The sequence below is a fragment of the Schistocerca americana genome, chromosome 2, assembly GCF_021461395.2.
Source record: "Schistocerca americana isolate TAMUIC-IGC-003095 chromosome 2, iqSchAmer2.1, whole genome shotgun sequence".
Lineage (NCBI taxonomy): Eukaryota > Metazoa > Arthropoda > Insecta > Orthoptera > Acrididae > Schistocerca > Schistocerca americana.
Window position 1 is genome coordinate 242,866,872 of NC_060120.1, and position 18,982 is coordinate 242,885,853.

The 18,982-nt window shown below is 47.3% G+C and overlaps 1 protein-coding gene across 2 annotated transcripts in view; it reads right to left on the bottom strand.

The window, feature by feature from the left end:
- Positions 1-1,862: 1,862 nt before the first annotated feature.
- Positions 1,863-18,982, bottom strand: part of LOC124595287 (rRNA methyltransferase 2, mitochondrial) — a 65,824-nt gene continuing 48,704 nt past the window's right edge. For both annotated transcript variants that reach the window (XM_047133971.1, XM_047133970.1), the window contains exon 4: positions 1,863-2,279. In XM_047133971.1, the coding sequence (XP_046989927.1) occupies positions 2,136-2,279 (144 nt within the window). In that variant the 3' untranslated portion in view covers positions 1,863-2,135. The remainder of the gene's footprint in view (positions 2,280-18,982) is intronic.

Here is an 18,982-nt window from a genome sequence, read left to right on the forward strand (position 1 = left end):
AGGCTGACGAGGCTGAGAGGCCAATAGCTATCCACATCAAGTGGCTTTTTACCGGGTTTGGGCACTAGAATGATGGTGCTCTCCCGCCATTGCGATGGTAAGATGCCATCGCACCACATCCGGTTGAAGACGACGAGAAGATGTCGCTTGTAGTCAGATGAGAGATGTTTAATCATCTAGCTGTGGATCCGATTTGGCCCAGGAGCTGCGTTGGGGCAATGTGCAAGGGGGCTGAGGAGCTCCCACTCTGTAAATGGGGGGTTATAGGATTTACTGTGGCATGTAGTGAATGAGAGGACATTCCCTTCCAGCCGCCGTTTGAGAGTGCAAAAGGTTGGGGGGAGGGGCAATTCTCCGATACAGAGGATCAAGCACAGTGCTAAGCAAAATTCTTGTCAATCGCGTTTGTGACGGTATATAACACGCCATTTATGGTAACACCTGGAACACCTGTTGGGGTCTGGTACCCGAAAAGACGTTCGATATTTGCCCAGGCTTGGGAAGGCACCCAATGGTCAAGATGTATCTCTCCCAACACTCCTGCTTCTGTCGTTTGGTAAGTTTGCAAACATGGGCACGGAGGCGTTTAAATGCTATGAGGTGCTCCAGGGATGGGAAATGTACACATTGTCGTTCTAAAATGGCGCGCAGCTCACTGTCGAACTGTAAAAGAAGGTCCCTGTGAAATATGATACCCTGGACCATATTTGAGCTCTTTTGGGGAGTGATTGTTACAGAAACGTCCCCCAGATTGTCACAAGTGAGTAACACCCACGACTGGGCAGAGGATGCTGTTTTGATCAAGAGTGACCGTGACTGCATTTTGGACAATCCCTCCACCTCCTCAAACCTTTCCTCTAAATGTTCAACAAAAAACTGAGGCTTCATCATCATGAAAGATTCCCCATCAGCTCTCGAACACACAACGGGGCGAATAAGAGCCGCTGCCATCCTTAGCCTGACATTCCTCCCATGGTGTGGCCAGGGAGGGGAACAATTTGGGGTCGTACTTCTGTGCATTGAACTGAGCTCATGAATGCTTAGAGACTGCTGGTGTTTCACCACCAGCAAGAGATGATGGACTATGCTTCATCGCGTGTCATCCATCCTTCCTGATGCCACCCACTCCGACCAGCCACAGCAAAGGCTACCTCGCAGGATGACTATTGCCAGGAGTCCCAATGCCCCAGGGAGATGGGCACCTACCCCTTGGCATATGTGGGGAGTTAATGGTGCAGGCATCAGCAGAGCGATCCCTGTGTGGTCAGGGGGCTACAACCAACAGGGTACATGGCAGCCCCACCACAACGGACTGGCTGCCATGCTGGATATCAGGTATCAGGTGCAAAGAAGTCCATGGTCATCGTCGACACAGAAAGTGTCACTGCATAGTGCATGGTGGAAATCACACCCAGGAAGGTGTCCTCTCCGAAGAGATGGAGAACGAGCGGGAGTGAAATGCGATGACGAGAAGGTGGGCTAAAGATCTCAATCCACAATGGACACGAAGCACCATGTAAGGTGCTCTTCCCCAGTTGGCTCGCTCTTCAGGAAAATTTTGAAGAATTGAGGTCAAACCCTATCACATAATGGCCTAAACCTGTGAAACTCCTTTTAGTGGCTTCTTATGAAGGCAGGAATACCTCGGGCCTATTCTTACCCCCAGACCCGCAGGGGGAGATAATCTGGAGATCAGAAAAGACCAGAAAATGGGAACTGTAGATTGACACAGACATGTTGCTTCATTTCGTATGTCCACACTTTTCTCTGATTGAAGTCATGATCGTTACAATACACTGCAAAGTATCATACTTACAGTAAAAACTTGATATGATTAACTGGAAAGTTTTGCACACAAATAGTCTGATTTCTGACATATGTAAGGATTTTAAAAAAAATCAATTTTATTCTGGTACAAACTGTTAACAGAGAATTACAACAGTATTGATTTTTCCATAACCAGAAATGAAACTACACAATTGGAAAGTTATGTGGTAATTAGTAAAACATACTACAGCGATTACATAATTGAAAAGCTATATGGAAATTAATATGACACACTAGAGGGAGTCAAAGAGAAGTTGCATTCTGGCACAATCTTAGGATCATTTTAGTAATAAATATAATTCACCACTTTATACAGACTTCTTAAACCCTCTAGCAAGAATGAATTTCTCTGCAGAATCAGTTCGACTTGCTGCTGGTTTGACTACCTTCACAGACTCATAATATCTGTTCAGATCAGTACAAAGTGAGGGCACACCACCTCCATCCCATATCTGAAAGAAAACCATAAATATTAGAAACACTGTCTGCACATAAACCTTTACAACAGTTCAGAGTACTCAAATTCATCATTAATGAGTGTGGCTTTCCTGGAACAAAAACATGGAATAAAATACCAGAATGTCATAAACGAACAAAGTACACAAAGTTCCACGTATATGCTCTGTCTGGAATATATATACTGCTAAAGCTATATTCGGTTTTCAGAAAAATCATCATTTACGAGTACAGCAATATCCTAAAAGTCTACTACTAATTAATGTTAGTAATACACAGCAACTGTTCTGCACATTCGTGTCCCTGTCTATTTAAAACTAGAATGAACTACTACCAAGTGACTTGGCAGGTATAACATTCAGAAGAAAGATTCAAATCACTGTCCAGACATCCTGATTTTAAGTATCCATGGTTTCTCTGTATCGCCTGAAGCAAAAGTTTTCTTCATCATCTTTGCTCATTCTGAGCTTGAGAGCCAAACTCATCATTGGCAGTCTGTAAACCCCAATTTTCATTCCCTCCCTTTTTCCCCATTGCCCTGGCAAAAGCCTTCATTATACTGTTTCTCAGGAAGGTGTCAGTTATATTGCATATTCAGTACAGGATGTAGCCAGAACACCGAAGATCATATGTCCTTTATGGATAACCTAATTTTGGGTATTGGGCTGCGTCACTGTAAACTACTAAAACAACTAAACTGCCAATGTCTCATCTGACTTGCAGCGGTCCTATTCATGACGGATCATTGCTGTACACTACTGATTGTCTTCCTTTATGTTACTGCCATTTTTGGTTATTTGATGGCTACTGAAATCACAAATCTGAGATGTCACTGGACAATATGAAGAGGTTGTTATGGAGAAGGTGACTGTACAGTATGCTACTGCATGTGCTACCATGGTGGCTGACTGGAAGGCAAGAAAGGACTGCAGAAAATTGTTCAAAATGCCAGCAGTTTAGTTGTTTTAGTAGTTTAAAATCATGCGTCCCAATATCCAAAATTATTTTACCCACAATGACACCATCCATGGAAGCCTATGAACTTTTATCCTACGTCCTTGATTTTATCAACAGTAGCTTTCAATCTCCATAAGATTTATTCCGAATATTCAGTTTACGCACCTGTGAGTTGGCAAAATTTTATTCCATGAATGATTTTTTTGAACACAGAACTTATAACAGTTTTCTATTATTGTGTTTGAGCAACATTACAATTAATAAGTGACAAAAGAGATTGCTTTCATTATCAATAATACAATGAAAGCTACCAACATTTTACAAATTTCAGTACATTATATATTTATTTGAAAAGAAAACAAACAGTCTCCTATTTATTTTCATTCAACTGTCTGCAGGATAATGATCACTGTTGAATTTACCGCATTGTTCTCTAGGACACCTTTTGACAGAATTGCTACACCATGGCATAATTGTCCACCCAGTTCATTACCTCTTTTTCTGAATACTTATTTAGTGTGACCCACAATATATTTGAACTAAATGCACAAAACTTGCACATTTTTCCCCACTTTATATGGTTCTTGCTGCTGCAGTGAATGTATAGCAGTTTGTTAAATGTGTTATTTATAATATATTTTTGAGCATTTCTTCTCATTTTTTAACCTCTGGTATCCAGTGAAGCAAAGACAATCTTATCGTTGCAAAGATATCTTAAGGTGAGTGTGCAATGAGGCTCAAACATTGCCAGACTGCCAATGTTCACAAAACATTATAAAAAGGGAGTGCGAGAGACGGGGGAGTGGGAGTGGGGGGAAGGGAGGGGGAGTGGGAGAGTGCGAGAGGCAGGGGAGTGGGAGTGGTGGTGGGTGGAGCGGGAGTGGGATTGGTGGTGGGGGGAGTGGGAGTGGTGGTGGGGGGAGTGGGAGTGGTGGTGGGGGGAGCAGGAGTGGTGGTGGTGGTGGGGGGAGCAGGAGTGGGAGTGGTGGTGGGGGGGAGCAGGAGTGGGAGTGGTGGGGGGGAGCGGGAGTGGCGGGGGTGGTGGTGGTGAGGTGGGAGTGATGGTGGTGGTGGTGGTGGTGAGGTGGGAGTGGTGGTGGTGGTGGTGAGGTGGGAGTGGTGGTGGTGTTGGTGGTGGGGGAGCGGGAGTGGTGGTGGTGGTGGTGGTGGTGGTGTTGGTGGTGGTGGTGGTGGGGGCGGGAGTGGTGGTGGTGGTGGTGGTGGTGGTGGAGCGGGAGTGGTGGTGGTGGTGGTGGTGGGGGAGCGGGAGTGGTGGTGGTGGTGGGGGAGCGGGAGTGGTGGTGGTGGTGGTGGTGGTGGTGGGGGGAGCAGGAGTGGTGGGGGGCGGGAGTGGTGGGGGGGTGGGAGTGGTGGGGGGCGGGAGTGGTGGGGGGGTGGGAGTGGTGGGGGGGTGGGAGTGGTGGGGGGGTGGGAGTGGTGGGGGGGCAGGAGTTGTGGGGGGTTGGAAGTGGTGGGGGGCAGGAGTGGGAGTGGGGGAGAGTAGGAGGGGGTTTGATTTTGTTTTGCTCTGGGGCGCAAAAACAACTGGGGTCATATGCGCCCAAGTCAAAACTAAAGAACATGAAGACTACACGTCAGTCCCAGTTGATGTAATAGAAGACAGCTAAAAACCAGCACTTGGAAAAAGGGCTAAAGAAGATACCAAACAGAAATGGAGGTCCAAAAGTAAGAATTAAATAGCCTTTGCCATATTTGCTAAAACAGCCAATAACTCAGATGGCAAACCCACACAGGAATGTAAAAGGTTAAGAAATGGACAGTCCATCAGGATGTGGCAGACAGTTAAAACTTGAGTGCAATGTGTAGAAAGTGGTGGGGTAGCACCACTTAGCAAATGACGATGGCTAAAAAGACAGTGCCCAATACACAGCCGATTTAAAATAACCTCCTCCCAGCGGGAGGGCCGAGAGGAGGTCGTGTAAGCTGCTGGGAGAGGCTTAATAAGCCGGAGCTTATTCCTGTGAAGGGAGGACCATCGGCAATGCCAAAGCAACACCACCTTCTAACAGACGGCAGCACAGAGATCACTGGAGGGAATATAGGTATTCTCGGGCTGATGTACAAGGACTGCAGCCTTGGCAGCAGCGTCAGCAGCCTTGTTTCCTGGCAGACCGACACGACCTGGAACGCACATAAACAACACACTGGCTGCACCAAGAGTGAGCAGTGTTTTCCTGGACCCGTTGCACTATGGGATGGGAGGTGTACAATGCACAATGCACACAGACTTTGAAGGGCACTGAGTGAGTCTGAGCAGAGGACCAACTGAAAAGGCTGTGTCGTCAGATGTACTCAGTGGCCTGATACAAGGCGAAGAGCTCAGCTGTAAATACTGAGGAGTGTGCCGGAAGCCGATATCGAAAGACACAAGTGACAATGACGAAGGCACAAGCGACCCCACGGTCAGTCTGAGACCCATCACCATATACAAAGGTACTATCGCGAAGTTCCATGCAATGGTGGTGAAACTCAAGGCGATAGACCAAGGCTGGAGTAGTGTCCTTAGAAAGCGAATGAAGGCCGGAGTTAACATGGGCTACTTCACAAAGCCAAGGTGGTGAATGGTTCACACCCCCGGGAAAGGTGCAGGTAGTGTGAAGTCAAGTCGCCGTAGCAAGTGCAGAAAGCAGATTCCAGGGGGTAACAGAGAAGCAGCACGAGTCCCATACTGACGATCAAAGCAATCATCAGAGAAGGAGGCATAGGATGGGTGGCCACACATGAGAAATGGCATGCATACCTGCTGAGGAGAAAGTCACGGCAGTAGGACAGGGGTAGTTCAGCAGCTTCAGCATTCACAGTCTCAACCAAGCTGGTGTAAAAGGTGCCTGTGGCCACACAGATGCCATGATGGTGGATAGTGTTGAGACGGCTTAAGAGGGATGGGCATGGAGATGCATAAACAAAAACACCCATAGTCCAGTTTTGAACGGACAAGGGACCGGTACAAATGGAGGAGGGTGGTACAATCAGCTCCCCAGGAAGTACCAATGAGGACATGTAGGACATTCAGGAACCATGTACAGCGGGCTGCCAGGTAAGATACATGGGAGGACCAAGAGTGTTTCCTATTGAGCTTGACGTCCAGGAATTTTGTAGTTTCTACAAGCTGAAGGGCAACGGGCCCAAGATGTAAAGATGGTGGGCGAAACCACTTGCGTCGCCAGAAATTCATAGAGACGGGTTTGTCAGTGGAGAAGTGAAAGCCATTGTTGATGCTCCAGGAGTAAAGACGATCAAGACACTGTTGAAGATGCCCCTCAGTGAGACAGGTATGTGGAGAACTGCAATAAATGGCAAACTCGTCAACAAAAATGGAGCTAGAGATGCCCGGTGGGAGACAGGCCCAATGGTGATAGCAAAGAGGATGACAATCAGGACGGATCCCTGAAGCACACTGTTTTCCTGGATAAAGGTGTCCAACAAGGCAAAACCCACATGCACCTTGAAAACTCAGTCTTGTAAAAATGCCTGAAGGAAACAGGGCAGGTGGCCATGGAAGAATACGGAGGATATGTGTTCTCCAGCTGGTGTCTTAGGCCCAATCCAAATCGAAAAATACGACCAGTCTGGGATTCATGCAAAAAACCATCCATGCCAGGGATGGACAAAGTAACAAGATGGTCAACTGCAGAACCCCGTGCTCTAAATCCACACTGTGCATTTGTTAGTAAATTGCGAGACTCAAGCCATCATACCAGCCGGGCATCAATCATATGTTACATCAGCTTGCAAATGATACTGGTAAGAGAGATGGGGCAGTAGTTAGAAGGAAGGCTCTTGTCCTTATCGGGTTTAGGTATGGGTATGACTGTGGCTGCATGCCAGCATCCAGGAAATGTGCCCTCAGCCCAGATGCAGTTGAATGTGTTGAGCAGAAAGTGCTTGCCCACAAGAGAGAGGTGCTGCAACATCTGAATGTGGATAGCGTCCTGTCCTGGGGCGAATGACCGAGATGAACTGAGAGCATGATCTAGCTCCCTCATAGTGAAGGCAGCATTGTAGCACTCACGATTGTGAGGAGAGAAGAGTATTGCCCGAGCTTCCTCCACTCGTTTCCGATGGATAAACGCAGGGTGATAGTGAGAAGAGCTCAAAACATTCGCAAAATGGCGGGCCAAGGTGTTGGAGATACCAACAGGATCCATGATGTCATCGGCACCTACTCTCAGGCCAGAAATTGGCGAATGGAGCTTGGTTCTAGAGAGCCGTCGGAGGTTGGCCCACACGACAGGGGAAGGGATGGAACTGTTAAAAGAACTTGTGAATGAAATCCAACTAGCTCTTTTGCTATCCCGAAGAACTCGATGACACTTTGCATGCATCTGTTTCTAATGAATGCAGTTTTACAGTGTAGGGTGGAGAGCACATCTCCATGTGTGAACTGTGTCGTGGCACACCTCAGTCCACCAAGGAACTGGGACATGGTGTGGTAATGAGGAAGTGTGAGGAATGGAACGTTCTGCAGCAGTAAGGATAACGTTGCAACTGGGGATATCTTGTTCTGCGATGGTTGCCAGGGAGGAGTAAAGCTGCCAGTCAGCCTTAAAAAGTGGCCAGTTGGTGGAGAGTTGCTACTACAGGGCACAGAAGCAGGAGGATCCTGCTCCATGGGGTCCACAGAAGCATCCGCTTGGTTGTGCGGTCGGTCCGTGGAGTCCAACACTGAAAAATGGTTGGTGGTGCGCACCAGTGAGACAGAGGCTGGCCCGGCTAAGGTACCACATGGTGACACCGTCGAACAGGATCTTAGAGTTGGCGAAGGAGAAGACCGTTTGCCTTTGGTGGACTTCTTTGAGCCTTTCCGGTTAGAGGAAGACTCTGGTGTTGTTTGGCTGGAGGGACGGAGGAAGCCTTCATGGTAGTACTTCTGTCCTTTCCTGCCTGCTGGTTGTGTAGCTGGTGGCTTCGACCCTTGAGAGAGAGTTTGACAGTTTGTTGCACAGCGGGATGGGGGGATGGTGATGCTATCTTGACAATGGCGATTTCACAACCTCAGAGCTGAATTTGAGGTTGCATGTCTGCATGGCCATGTCCTTCATGTAACGAGGGGTAACAAGAACAGAACTACAAGTGCCAGGCAGGAGAACACAGGGTTTGCGACCAGCCAGTAACTTGCGAGCCACTGGATAAGGCACTTTTTCCTTCACCCGAATCTCTTGGACAGCCAGCTTATCAAGATACACAGGGAAATTCCAAGAGGAGGCGGCAGGGCTGCTACTGCAGTTGATACAGCGGGGAAAAGGAGGCAGACAATAGCCCTCATGTGCATCCCTACCACAGGTTACACATGTCAACAAGACGTTCTAGTGTGGTTGAAACGATGACACTGGTAGCAGCGTATTGGGTTTGGAATGTACGGCCAGACTGTGATAATTTCATGGCCTGCTTTGATCTCTGATGGCAGCACCACTCTATCAAAGGTGAGGAAAAGAGCATGGGCGGGCACTAAGGAGGAATCTACCTTTTTCATTCCACAATGGACAGCAATGGCACCCTGATCAGAGAGGTAAGATTGGATTTCTGCCTCTGTTAGACCATTGAGCAGCCTGGTGTAAATTACACCACTGGAAGAACTGAAGATTCCATGGGCCTCAAAATGAACAGGGTAGCCTTGGAGAAGCAGGGAAGCAAGCAATTGCGCTCGAGAATCAGAAGCAGTCTCCAAAAGCAAAGTGGCATTCCATAAACGAGAGCAGGATTTCACAGGGTCAGCAATTGCATCAGCACCTTTCTGAATAACAAACAGATTTACTGTAGCAAAGGACTGACTGTCTTCAGTACATGAGACCTTGAGGAACTGTCGTGCAGTGAGAAGGGTCTCTGAATCAGTAGCCTAATTACATTTACATTTCATAGACGTTGATTGGGAAGATGATTGACGCATTGTGAGAAAATCTCCCATGATTGCCAGTGTCTCCAATGGCACGCTCCTTCCAACTGGGGGCTCCCTTCACAAGAGGGCGCACCCGCCTTAGGCGATTGTTCACATCTCAGGTCACACCTCCCAAACATCTGACAGATGGACCAATCAGCAATTTGGGAGGGTTGCAGCTCAGGCAATCACCCCTCCCTGGGCCTGGCCTGTACCAGGGTGTATGTGCAAACCCTACCTGTCGACACGGGGCAGGGAATGACAATGCACCCGGTCACCAGTTACACGTCAGAGGCATGGGTCGGCCTTCAGGAGCGCACAGGGAGGAAGAAGAAAAAGAGGAACCTGGAACGCTGAAGCAGAGGAATGAGAGGAGAAGGGAAACAAAGAAAGGAAAAGAGAGCGAAAAACAAAAGTGAGACTGCTTGTACGTCAGCAACAGACAATGCAGAACATTCCCAATAACATCCCAGACATGTTCCCCAGGTGAAGGGGAAAAGAATAGCATGAGGATATATGATATAACATAATAATGATATAATATATATGATGATGTAAGACATATGATATAGATATGCAGCACAGATGGGGGAAAAATGCTGCAAAGGCAGGGGCCCCATGGTAGTCAAGCATGAACCCACCAAAGAGTGGCGAGTCCCCTGGGGGGAGTGGGTTGGTTGGTTGGTTGGTTGGTTGGTTGGTAGGTTTGTTTGAAAGGGGGGGGGGGGGGGGGGAAGGGACCAAACTGCTTGGTCAATGGTCCCTTTTTCCTATTGTAACAATTCCACAAGGGAAAGAATAAAACAAACAAGACATACAACACAATACTGAAAGGAAGGAAAGACCACAAGAAAGACAGAAGAGCAACGAACACTGCAAGGAACATGATAGGACAAGAAAAACACAGATAGAAGAAAGTAAAAGAGGAGAGCAGGTTGGCTATCCATGAAAATAAAAGAATAAGCCAGCCACTCTGCAACATGTTAAAACCTCCACCCTAAAAGCACTAGGGTGGAGGACACTGAGGGAGAAAGGACATGCACTAAAATTTAGATCAAATGATAAAACCCACCCTCACGTATAAAATGTAAAACCAAATCAGCCGATGAGGCATTGTCTGCTAAAATTAATGATAACGAGTCCAGTAACCGAAGGTGATCTCTCAGGGCAACCAAGCTAGGACAGTGCAAAAGAATATGGGCTGCTGTCAACCAGGTGCCGCACCGACACTGAGGTGGGTCTTCACAGCACAGGAGGTAGCTGTGGGTCGACCAAGTGTGACCAATGATGCGGAGCCGGCAGAGAACCACAGAGTCCCTGCGAGAGGCCCGCATAGAGGCCTTCCACACATTCGCAGTCTCCTCAATGGCACGTAGTTTGTTGTGTGTACTGAGAATATGTCATTCCGTCTCTCAAAGCTGAAAAACCTTGGGGCATAATAATGAACTCAGGTCAATTATTGGAATGCTGATCTCCATAAGCAGTTTCTGTGTAGCCTGTCAGCAAGTTCGTTGCCTGGGATTCCAACATGATCTGGGGTCCACACAAACACCACTAAATGACTGGATTGTTCCAGAGCATAGATGGACTCCTTGGATGGTCGCTACCAAAGGATGACAAGGGTAGCACTGGTCGATAGCTTGCAGGCTGCTCAAGGAGTCAGTACAGGGAAGAAATGACTCCCCAGGGCATGAATGGATGTGTTCAAGAGAACGAAATGTAGCCATCAGCTCTGCAGTGAAAACACTGCAGCCATCGGGCAAGGAATGCTGTTCAATATGGCCTCCTTGAATGTAGGCAAAGCCAACATGACCATCAGCCATCGAGCCATTGGTGTAAACCTCTTCAGAGCCCCAGAAGATGTCAAGAATCAAGGGGAAGTGGCAGCGGAGAGCCACGGTGGGTAACTGAGTCCTTAGGGCCATGCAAAATGTCCTGGCAAAGCTTCGGTCGAGGTTTACACCATGGAGACGTATGTGACTGGACCTCAAATGGAAGTGGTAAAGGAAAGGACTCCAGTTCAGACAGAAGCAATCAGACGTGAACCGCAATTGTGAGCCCTGACCTGGGCCGCCGATGTGGGAGATGAATTGCGGTGGTTGGGAAAATGAGACAGTAATTCGGATGCACAGGAGAATTATGAATGTGTGCAACGTGAGTGGTGGGCAGTTGTGCACGTCTAACCTTCAATGGAGGGACTCCGGCCTCCACCAGGACACTGGTCACAGGACTTGTCCTAAAAGCTACCGTTGCTAGTCGAACACCACAGTGGTGCACTGGATTGAGTAAAAGCAATGGTGAGGGTTGCATTGTCCTGTTGGAACAGCAAGTTCCCTTGCCGGTCTAGGAATGGTAGAACGATGGGTTCGATGACGGTTTGGATGTACCGCGCACTATTCAGTGTCCCCTCGACGATCACCAGTGGTGTACGGCCAGTGTAGGAGATCGCTCCCCACACCATGATGCCGGGTGTTGGCCCTGTGTGCCTCGGTCGTATGCAGTCCTGATTGTGGCGCTCACCTGCATGGCGCCAAACACGCATACGACCATCATTGGCACCAAGGCAGAAGCGACTCTCATCGCTGAAGACGACACGTCTCCATTCGTCCCTCCATTCACGCCTGTCGCGACACCACTGGAGGCGGGCTGCACGATGTTGGGGCGTGAGCGGAAGACGGCCTAACGGTGTGCGGGACCGTAGCCCAGCTTCATGGAGACGGTTGCGAATGGTCCTCGCCGATACCCCAGGAGCAACAGTGTCCCTAATTTGCTGGGAAGTGGCGGTGCGGTCCCCTACGGCACTGCGTAGGATCCTACGGTCTTGGCGTGCATCCGTGCGTCGCTGCGGTCCGGTCCCAGGTCGACGGGCACGTGCACCTTCCGCCGACTACTGGCGACAACATCGATGTACTGTGGAGACCTCACGCCCCACGTGCTGAGCAATTCGGCGGTACGTCCACCCGGCCTCCCACATGCCCACTATACGCCCTCGCTCAAAGTCCGTCAACTGCACATACGGTTCACGTCCACGCTGTCGCGGCATGCTACCAGTGTTAAAGACTGCGATGGAGCTCCGTATGCCACGGCAAACTGGCTGACACTGACGGCGGCGGTGCACAAATGCTGTGCAGCTAGCGCCATTCGACGGCCAACACCGCGGTTCCTGGTGTGTCCGCTGTGCCGTGCGTGTGATCATTGCTTGTACAGCCCTCTTGCAGTGTCCGGAGCAAGTATGGTGGGTCTGACACACCGGTGTCAATGTGTTTTTTTTCCCATTTTCAGGAGTGTATTTTAGCCTTCCGTAATTATGCGAATGTATTTTAATTCATTTGGTAGCTCCTGGCCACAGAAATCAGTTTTGTTTTCATTTAATGTGAGAGCAATAAACGAAGGGGAAACAGCAAAATCACTAAACGTAAACACAGGTCACATGGAGACTACCCACTTGCCCACTACAACTCTGACTGCTCTGTGCATCAGCCCTGGATCTACAATATTTCCAAACCAGAGCAATTTAGAAAGTGGCGCCCAGCCATACATCTGTAACCAGAAGCGGGAGAAGGTACTACTCATAGGCAACTCAACTGCGCATGCGCAAGAGCCTGCCCGCAACTGCTCAAATGAACCAAATGTAAACAGCTGTCATGTCAGGCTCATCGGAGGCAATTTGTTGTTAGGAAGCACTGCATATTCTTCCTAAAGCCTTTGACACACTTTGGTTGGCAGACGCTTGTATGAGCACTGTGTTTTGTTGTTGTATATGGCGCATTTCCTTTGCGACTTATATCCTTCGTTAGAGTATTGGTTCTTACCGGTCAAAATCACAAAAATTTAACTGGTAACTAAAACAAGGAAAAGTTCCCGGAATTCTAAAAAATTCCCGGATTTTTCCAGGTTTTCTCCTGGACGAAGAAATTCCCGGGTTTTTCCCAGATCTCCCGGATGTCCCGGGTCGTATACACCCTGCTGAGGAGAATCAAGAAGCCCTATGACCAGCTGCTTTTGGACACTTCAGCTGCTGGTGGGTGTCATCTTTTCCACTAGTAGAGACCTGGAAAGGGAGGGACCCAAAGGACCCCTTCCTAGTGAGAGGAGCCGAAGAAGACTTAAGCTTCTCTGGCTGAGAAGTGGGGACAAATGTCCCCAATGGTTGGTGGGGCAGTGCTCCCAAGATAGGTGATGCGGAAGCAACAGGCAGGGAAGTGCCCTCCAGCATCAAGAGGGCAGGTGTGGTCTTACGGCTCAGAGTCAACTGGAATTGACTGAACGGATGGGGCTAGAACTGTTCTCATAGCGGCGAAGTAAGAAGATGTCATAGGTACAGGATGCAGGAGGTCAAATTTCCTCTTAGCCTCAGTTTACGTCAGTCGGTCCAGGGTCTAGTATTCCACGATTTTCTGTTCCTTCTGGAGAATCCTGCAGTCTGGTGAGCAAGGGGAATGGTGCTCTCCACAGTTGAAACAGATGGGAGGCGGGGCACATGAAGTATTGGGATGTGATGGAGTCCACATATTATGCTGGAAGTACATTGGGAAGACATATGCCCGAACTTCCAGCACATAAGGCATCGCATCAGTGGCTTGACATCACACCAGTATACCATCAACTTTATCTTCTCGGGTATGCGTCATCCTCAAAGGCCAAGATGAAGGTACCCATGGCTAACTGATTATCCTTTGGACCCCTATGTACGTGCTGGATGAAATGAACTCCTCGTCACTCTAAGTTGGCGCACAGCTCGTCATCAGACTGCAAAAGAAGATCTGTGTGAAATATAATACTCTGGTGTGATGGAAACACAAAGATCCACCAGCTTGTCACAGGCGAGTAGTGCCCATGATTGGGCAGAGGATGCTGTTTTTATTATGACTGACCCTGATTGCATTTTGGACAATCCTGTCAACTCCCCCACCTTGTCCTCTAAATGCTCCACAAAAAAACTGAGGCTTCGTCAACATGAAGGATGCCCCATCAGCTCTCGCGTACGAGGTACAGGGGGGAGTAAGATCCACTGCCATCCTTAGCCTGGAGTTCCTCCCATGGTGTGGCCAGGGAGGGGAACGATTTGGGGTCATACTTCTTCACATTGTAGCTAAGACCTCGACCGCTTAGAGACTGCTGGCATTGGGCCAGCAGCAAGAGATGACATAGTACACTTCCTTGCATGTCATCTGCCCTGATGCCACCCACTGCGACCAGGGGCCCTCCCAACGGGCGCTACCCAACCACAGCAAAGGCCACCTGTCAGGATTGCCATTGCCAGAGACCCAATGCCCCAGGGTGTTGGGCATATACTCCTTGGTATAAGTGGGGAGTTAACGGTGCAGGCATCAGCAGAGCAATCCCTGTGTAGTCAGGAGGCTGCAACCAACAGGGTACATGGTGGCCCCACCACAACGGACTGGCTACCATGCTGGATATCAAGTGCAAACAAGTCCATTATCATCATCAGCGCAAAAAACGATACTACACAGTCTATGGAGGAAAATGCACCCAGGAGGGTGACCTCGCCCAACAGCTGGAGAATGGGCAGAAGTGGAGATCCACATCGACGAAGGATGCGAGAGGTCTCAGTGCAAGATGCACCGTGTAAGGCGCCCTTCCCCAATTGACTTGCTCTTCAGAAAAATTTGGAAGAATGAAGGTCAAACCCTACAGGGGACCATCACATAAAGACCGAAACATGTGAGACTCCTTTAGTCACCCCTTACAACAGGCAGGAATACCTCAGGCCTACTGTAACCCCTGAACGGGCAGGGGGGAGGGAGGGGGGCAGGGTGGGAGAGAGAGGGGGGCAGGGCGGGGGAGAGAGAGGGGCAGGGCGGGGAGAGAGGGGGGCAGGGCGGGGGAGAGAGGGGGGCAGGGTGGGGGAGAGAGGGGGGCAGGGCGGGGGAGAGAGGGGGGCAGGGCGGGGGAGAGAGGGGGGCAGGGCGGGGGAGAGAGGGGGGCAGGGGGGTCAATAAGTACAAATCACTGCATGCATGAAAAAACAGAGTGATACAATTATAGAACTAACTTGTTCCACAACATAGCAAGAGGTCACAATTGTGAGCCACAGGATACTAAAATAACTTACTAACTAGCTTCATCATGTATTGCAGCAGCAACAGCTCTGTGGCTTACACTGTGGTTAAGGAGGAAGAATTATCGTGACTTATGATCAGAAACACTAGTCTATTGGTTCCATTACAAACTGAAACACAATGAAAAAAAGTATTCTTCTGCAGCCACTGAAAACGAAAATTCAAAATATCAGGCATTGTGTCAAAAGTACTTCAAAAGCAAGTGAGCAATATTTGAGTAGTTCCACCATACTATCTAAAATGGATAGTTAAATTGCTGTAATTTTGTTTTAAGGTTTAATTTTCATGTGTAATTTTTGAGACTAATTTTGTATGAAGTAAGATAATGAAAATTTGTAACATATAAATATATTAGTCGGAAGACACTACATCTGGTAATACAGGCTCTACAAGTATAGTTTTGTAAACTTACTGTTCAATTCTTAGAGCTACTTTTAGTCATAATTACTAATATCCTGCTCCAACTTTTACATTTTCAATAAGCAAAAGTTGAAGTATGGACTAATATTTTACTGCACTTCAACTTCACCTGGAAGGGATTTTTGGCTGCAGCCATGCTCGAACGGGAGTAAGATTCAAAAGTCAAGATCCTAAAACATGTTGGGCTGGCTAGTGACCTACAGCCAACTGTCCTGTCTACCTGCCAGATTATCCCAGAAGCAACCCACGATGGCTCCACACTGCATCTTGACCACGCAAACACGCAGTCCTTACCAGTCCAATTGGCTGCATCCCACTGGGTATTTCAGAACCTCCACTTTCATATCTTACTCCCGTTCAGGCATGATTGAAGCCGAGAATGCTTACCAGTCAGAGGAGGAAGGTACAGCAGTATACATACAGGGTGGTCAGAAACAGAATGAAAAGCTCGTAAGGATGTTGCAGGGCAGACTAAGAAACAATTGTTAAGAAAAAAATTCAATATGTTGCATCATTTCTGAGTTAATTAGCATTGAAGTTAGCCCTTATGATCATTATGTGTGCAAATTCAAGCAGTCCACCAGAAACAGTAGCCAAATGTGTTCTTTGCTTTCCTGAAACCAAACAAGAGAGGGATACAAAAATTGGACATGGGATGGTAGTAAGGATTGAAGCTGAGCCAAAGGCTGAGCCGTCTCGTGCAATATCATCTATGCCATGAGAACAACTGAGACTAACTGCATCTGGCATGTCGTTTGAATTTGCACATGCTATGGCTTGATTGGCTAACTTCAGTGCTAATTTACTAGGAAATAGTGCAACATATTGAATTTTTTATTTCTCAACACAACCTACCCTGCAACAACACCCTTACAAGTTTTACAGGTTTTCAGCTTTGAATTTGTGCTTTCAGGCCTTAATTTTTGTATGAAAGCATATTGTAGTCAGGGGTATTAACACAAATTTTCTAAACAACACTTCCTCCATTTCAAAATTCAGGTTTATACTGTTCTACTCAAACCATTTGTCGCTTCCATTTGGACCAACTCGCCTTATGGGAGACAATCATATGTTTATCTACATATTTGCAACCAAACCTCCAGAGATCTTTGTTAATCTTCTCATATTTTTGGGGCCACAGTCATGCGATAATGTTTGAATGATATTTCTGTCATTCGACTGTATAAACTTCTTTTTTTGAAAACATGTTTGCTACCTGTCTGCCGAACATTTTTGTGACTTTGCACTTATCTGCATTCTGGGACACCCAGTTCAATATATCTTGATGATGACTTCATTAACAAAATCCAATTATACCCAACACTGTTGTACTTGAAATAGCTTAAGGCCAAAATCGTGATAGTAATATAAAATAAAGAATTTTGCGCAGTAAAATGGCAGAAGTATCATTTCGGTGTCTCTGCATCAGACATATCTGTTCATGATGTAACATTTATGAATTACTCATTAAAATATCCAAACAACATTTAAAAATTTTAAGTACATGACTATGTTTCAACTTAAGCTAATGCCTATGAAATTTCTTTGGAGGCAATGGCATGAAATAACATCAATATAAATTTTGACTCAGTAGTCAACGGCCTTGACACAGTGGTAGCACCAGTTCCTGTCAGATCACCGAAGTTAAGCGCTGTCAGGCTGGGCTAGCACTTGGACGAGTGACCATCTGGTCTGCCGAGTGCTGTTGGCAAGCAGAGTGCACTCAGCCCTTGTGAGGCAAACTGAGGAGCTACTTATCGAGATTTAGCGGTTCCGGTCTCATAAACTGACATATGGCTGGGAGAGCAGTGTGCTGACCACATGCCCCTCCATATCCACATCCAGTGACGCCTGTGTTGAGGATGACACAGTGGCTGGTCAGTACTGCTGGGCCTCTATGACCTGTTCGGGTGGAGTTCATTTAGTTTACATGATAAACACACTCCTCTGAAACCTGTATGAGACAAACTACACCATGACTTAAACACCTTATGAGTATCAGACACAGTTCACAGAACACAAAAGCTGCACCCGACCTGTGACAACTATCTCACTAACAAGAAAATATGGAACCAAGCTACTCAACCTGTAAGAAATTAAAAACTCATTGCTTACATATGCTCATTCATTAATTGACGACATTTGCAGATCCATCATCCTGTGGCAAAATCTACAGAGTGTAGGAATAGACAAATCTAAAGCTGAACCCCTAACTCCCGTCAAGGTCCAAAATTAGTATTTCATCACACTGATGCCCTTACTTGACCAACAAAACAGCACAAACATTCAGTTCCCTGAATAAACCCTTGGTTGGTGTGAACTAAACATTTTTCTTCATTATGCAGCCTTCAATACCGCAAGAAATCAATTGCACAGATTTGTTTGAAAGCTGCTGGACATGATTATATTACAATGCAAATGAACTACCTCATTTTCTAGTCCACTAATGTCCAAATTAATGGACATATTTCACTACTCTCTGACTTCCAGCATCTACCTGACAGCCTGGAAGCAGGAACTTATACACTGCAGTAACGAAAGTCATGTGATACCTCCTAATATTGTGTTGGACCTGCTTTTGTGCGGCGTAGTCCAAGAACTCTATGTGGCATGGACTCAACAAGTCATTGGAAGTCCCCTGTAGAAATATTGAGCCATGCTACTTCTATAGACGTCCGTAACTGCAAAAGTATTGCCTGTACAGGATCCTGCGCGTGAACTGATCTTCCCATTATTCATTATTATGGAATTCATGATGGGTGATCTGAATGGCCACATCATTGACTCGAATTATCCAGAATGTCCTTCAAACCAATCATGAACAATTGTGGTCCAGTGACATGGCACACTGTCAACCATAAAAATGCCATCATTGTTTGTAAACATGAAGTCCATGAATGGCTGCAAATGGTCTCCAAGTAGCCGAACATAACCATGATTGGTTCAGCTGGAATGGAGGACCCAGCCCATTTCACATAAACACAGCCCATACCACTGTGGAGCCACCACCAACTTGCACAATGCCTTGTTGAGACAACTTTCGTCCATGGCTTTGTGGGGTCTGCACCACACTTGAACCCTACCATCAGCTCTTATCAAATGGAAATCGGACTCATCTGTCCAGACTACAGTTTTCTAGTAATCTAGCGTGCAATCAAAATGGTCACAAACCCAGAAGAGGCACTGTAGGCAATGTCATGCTGTTAGCAAAGGCACTCGCATCTGTCTTCTGCTGCCACAGCCCATCGACACTAAATTTCTCCGCACTGTCCTAATGGACATGCTCGTCACGCATCCCACAATGATTTCTGCAGTTACTTCACACTATGCTGTTTGTCTGTTA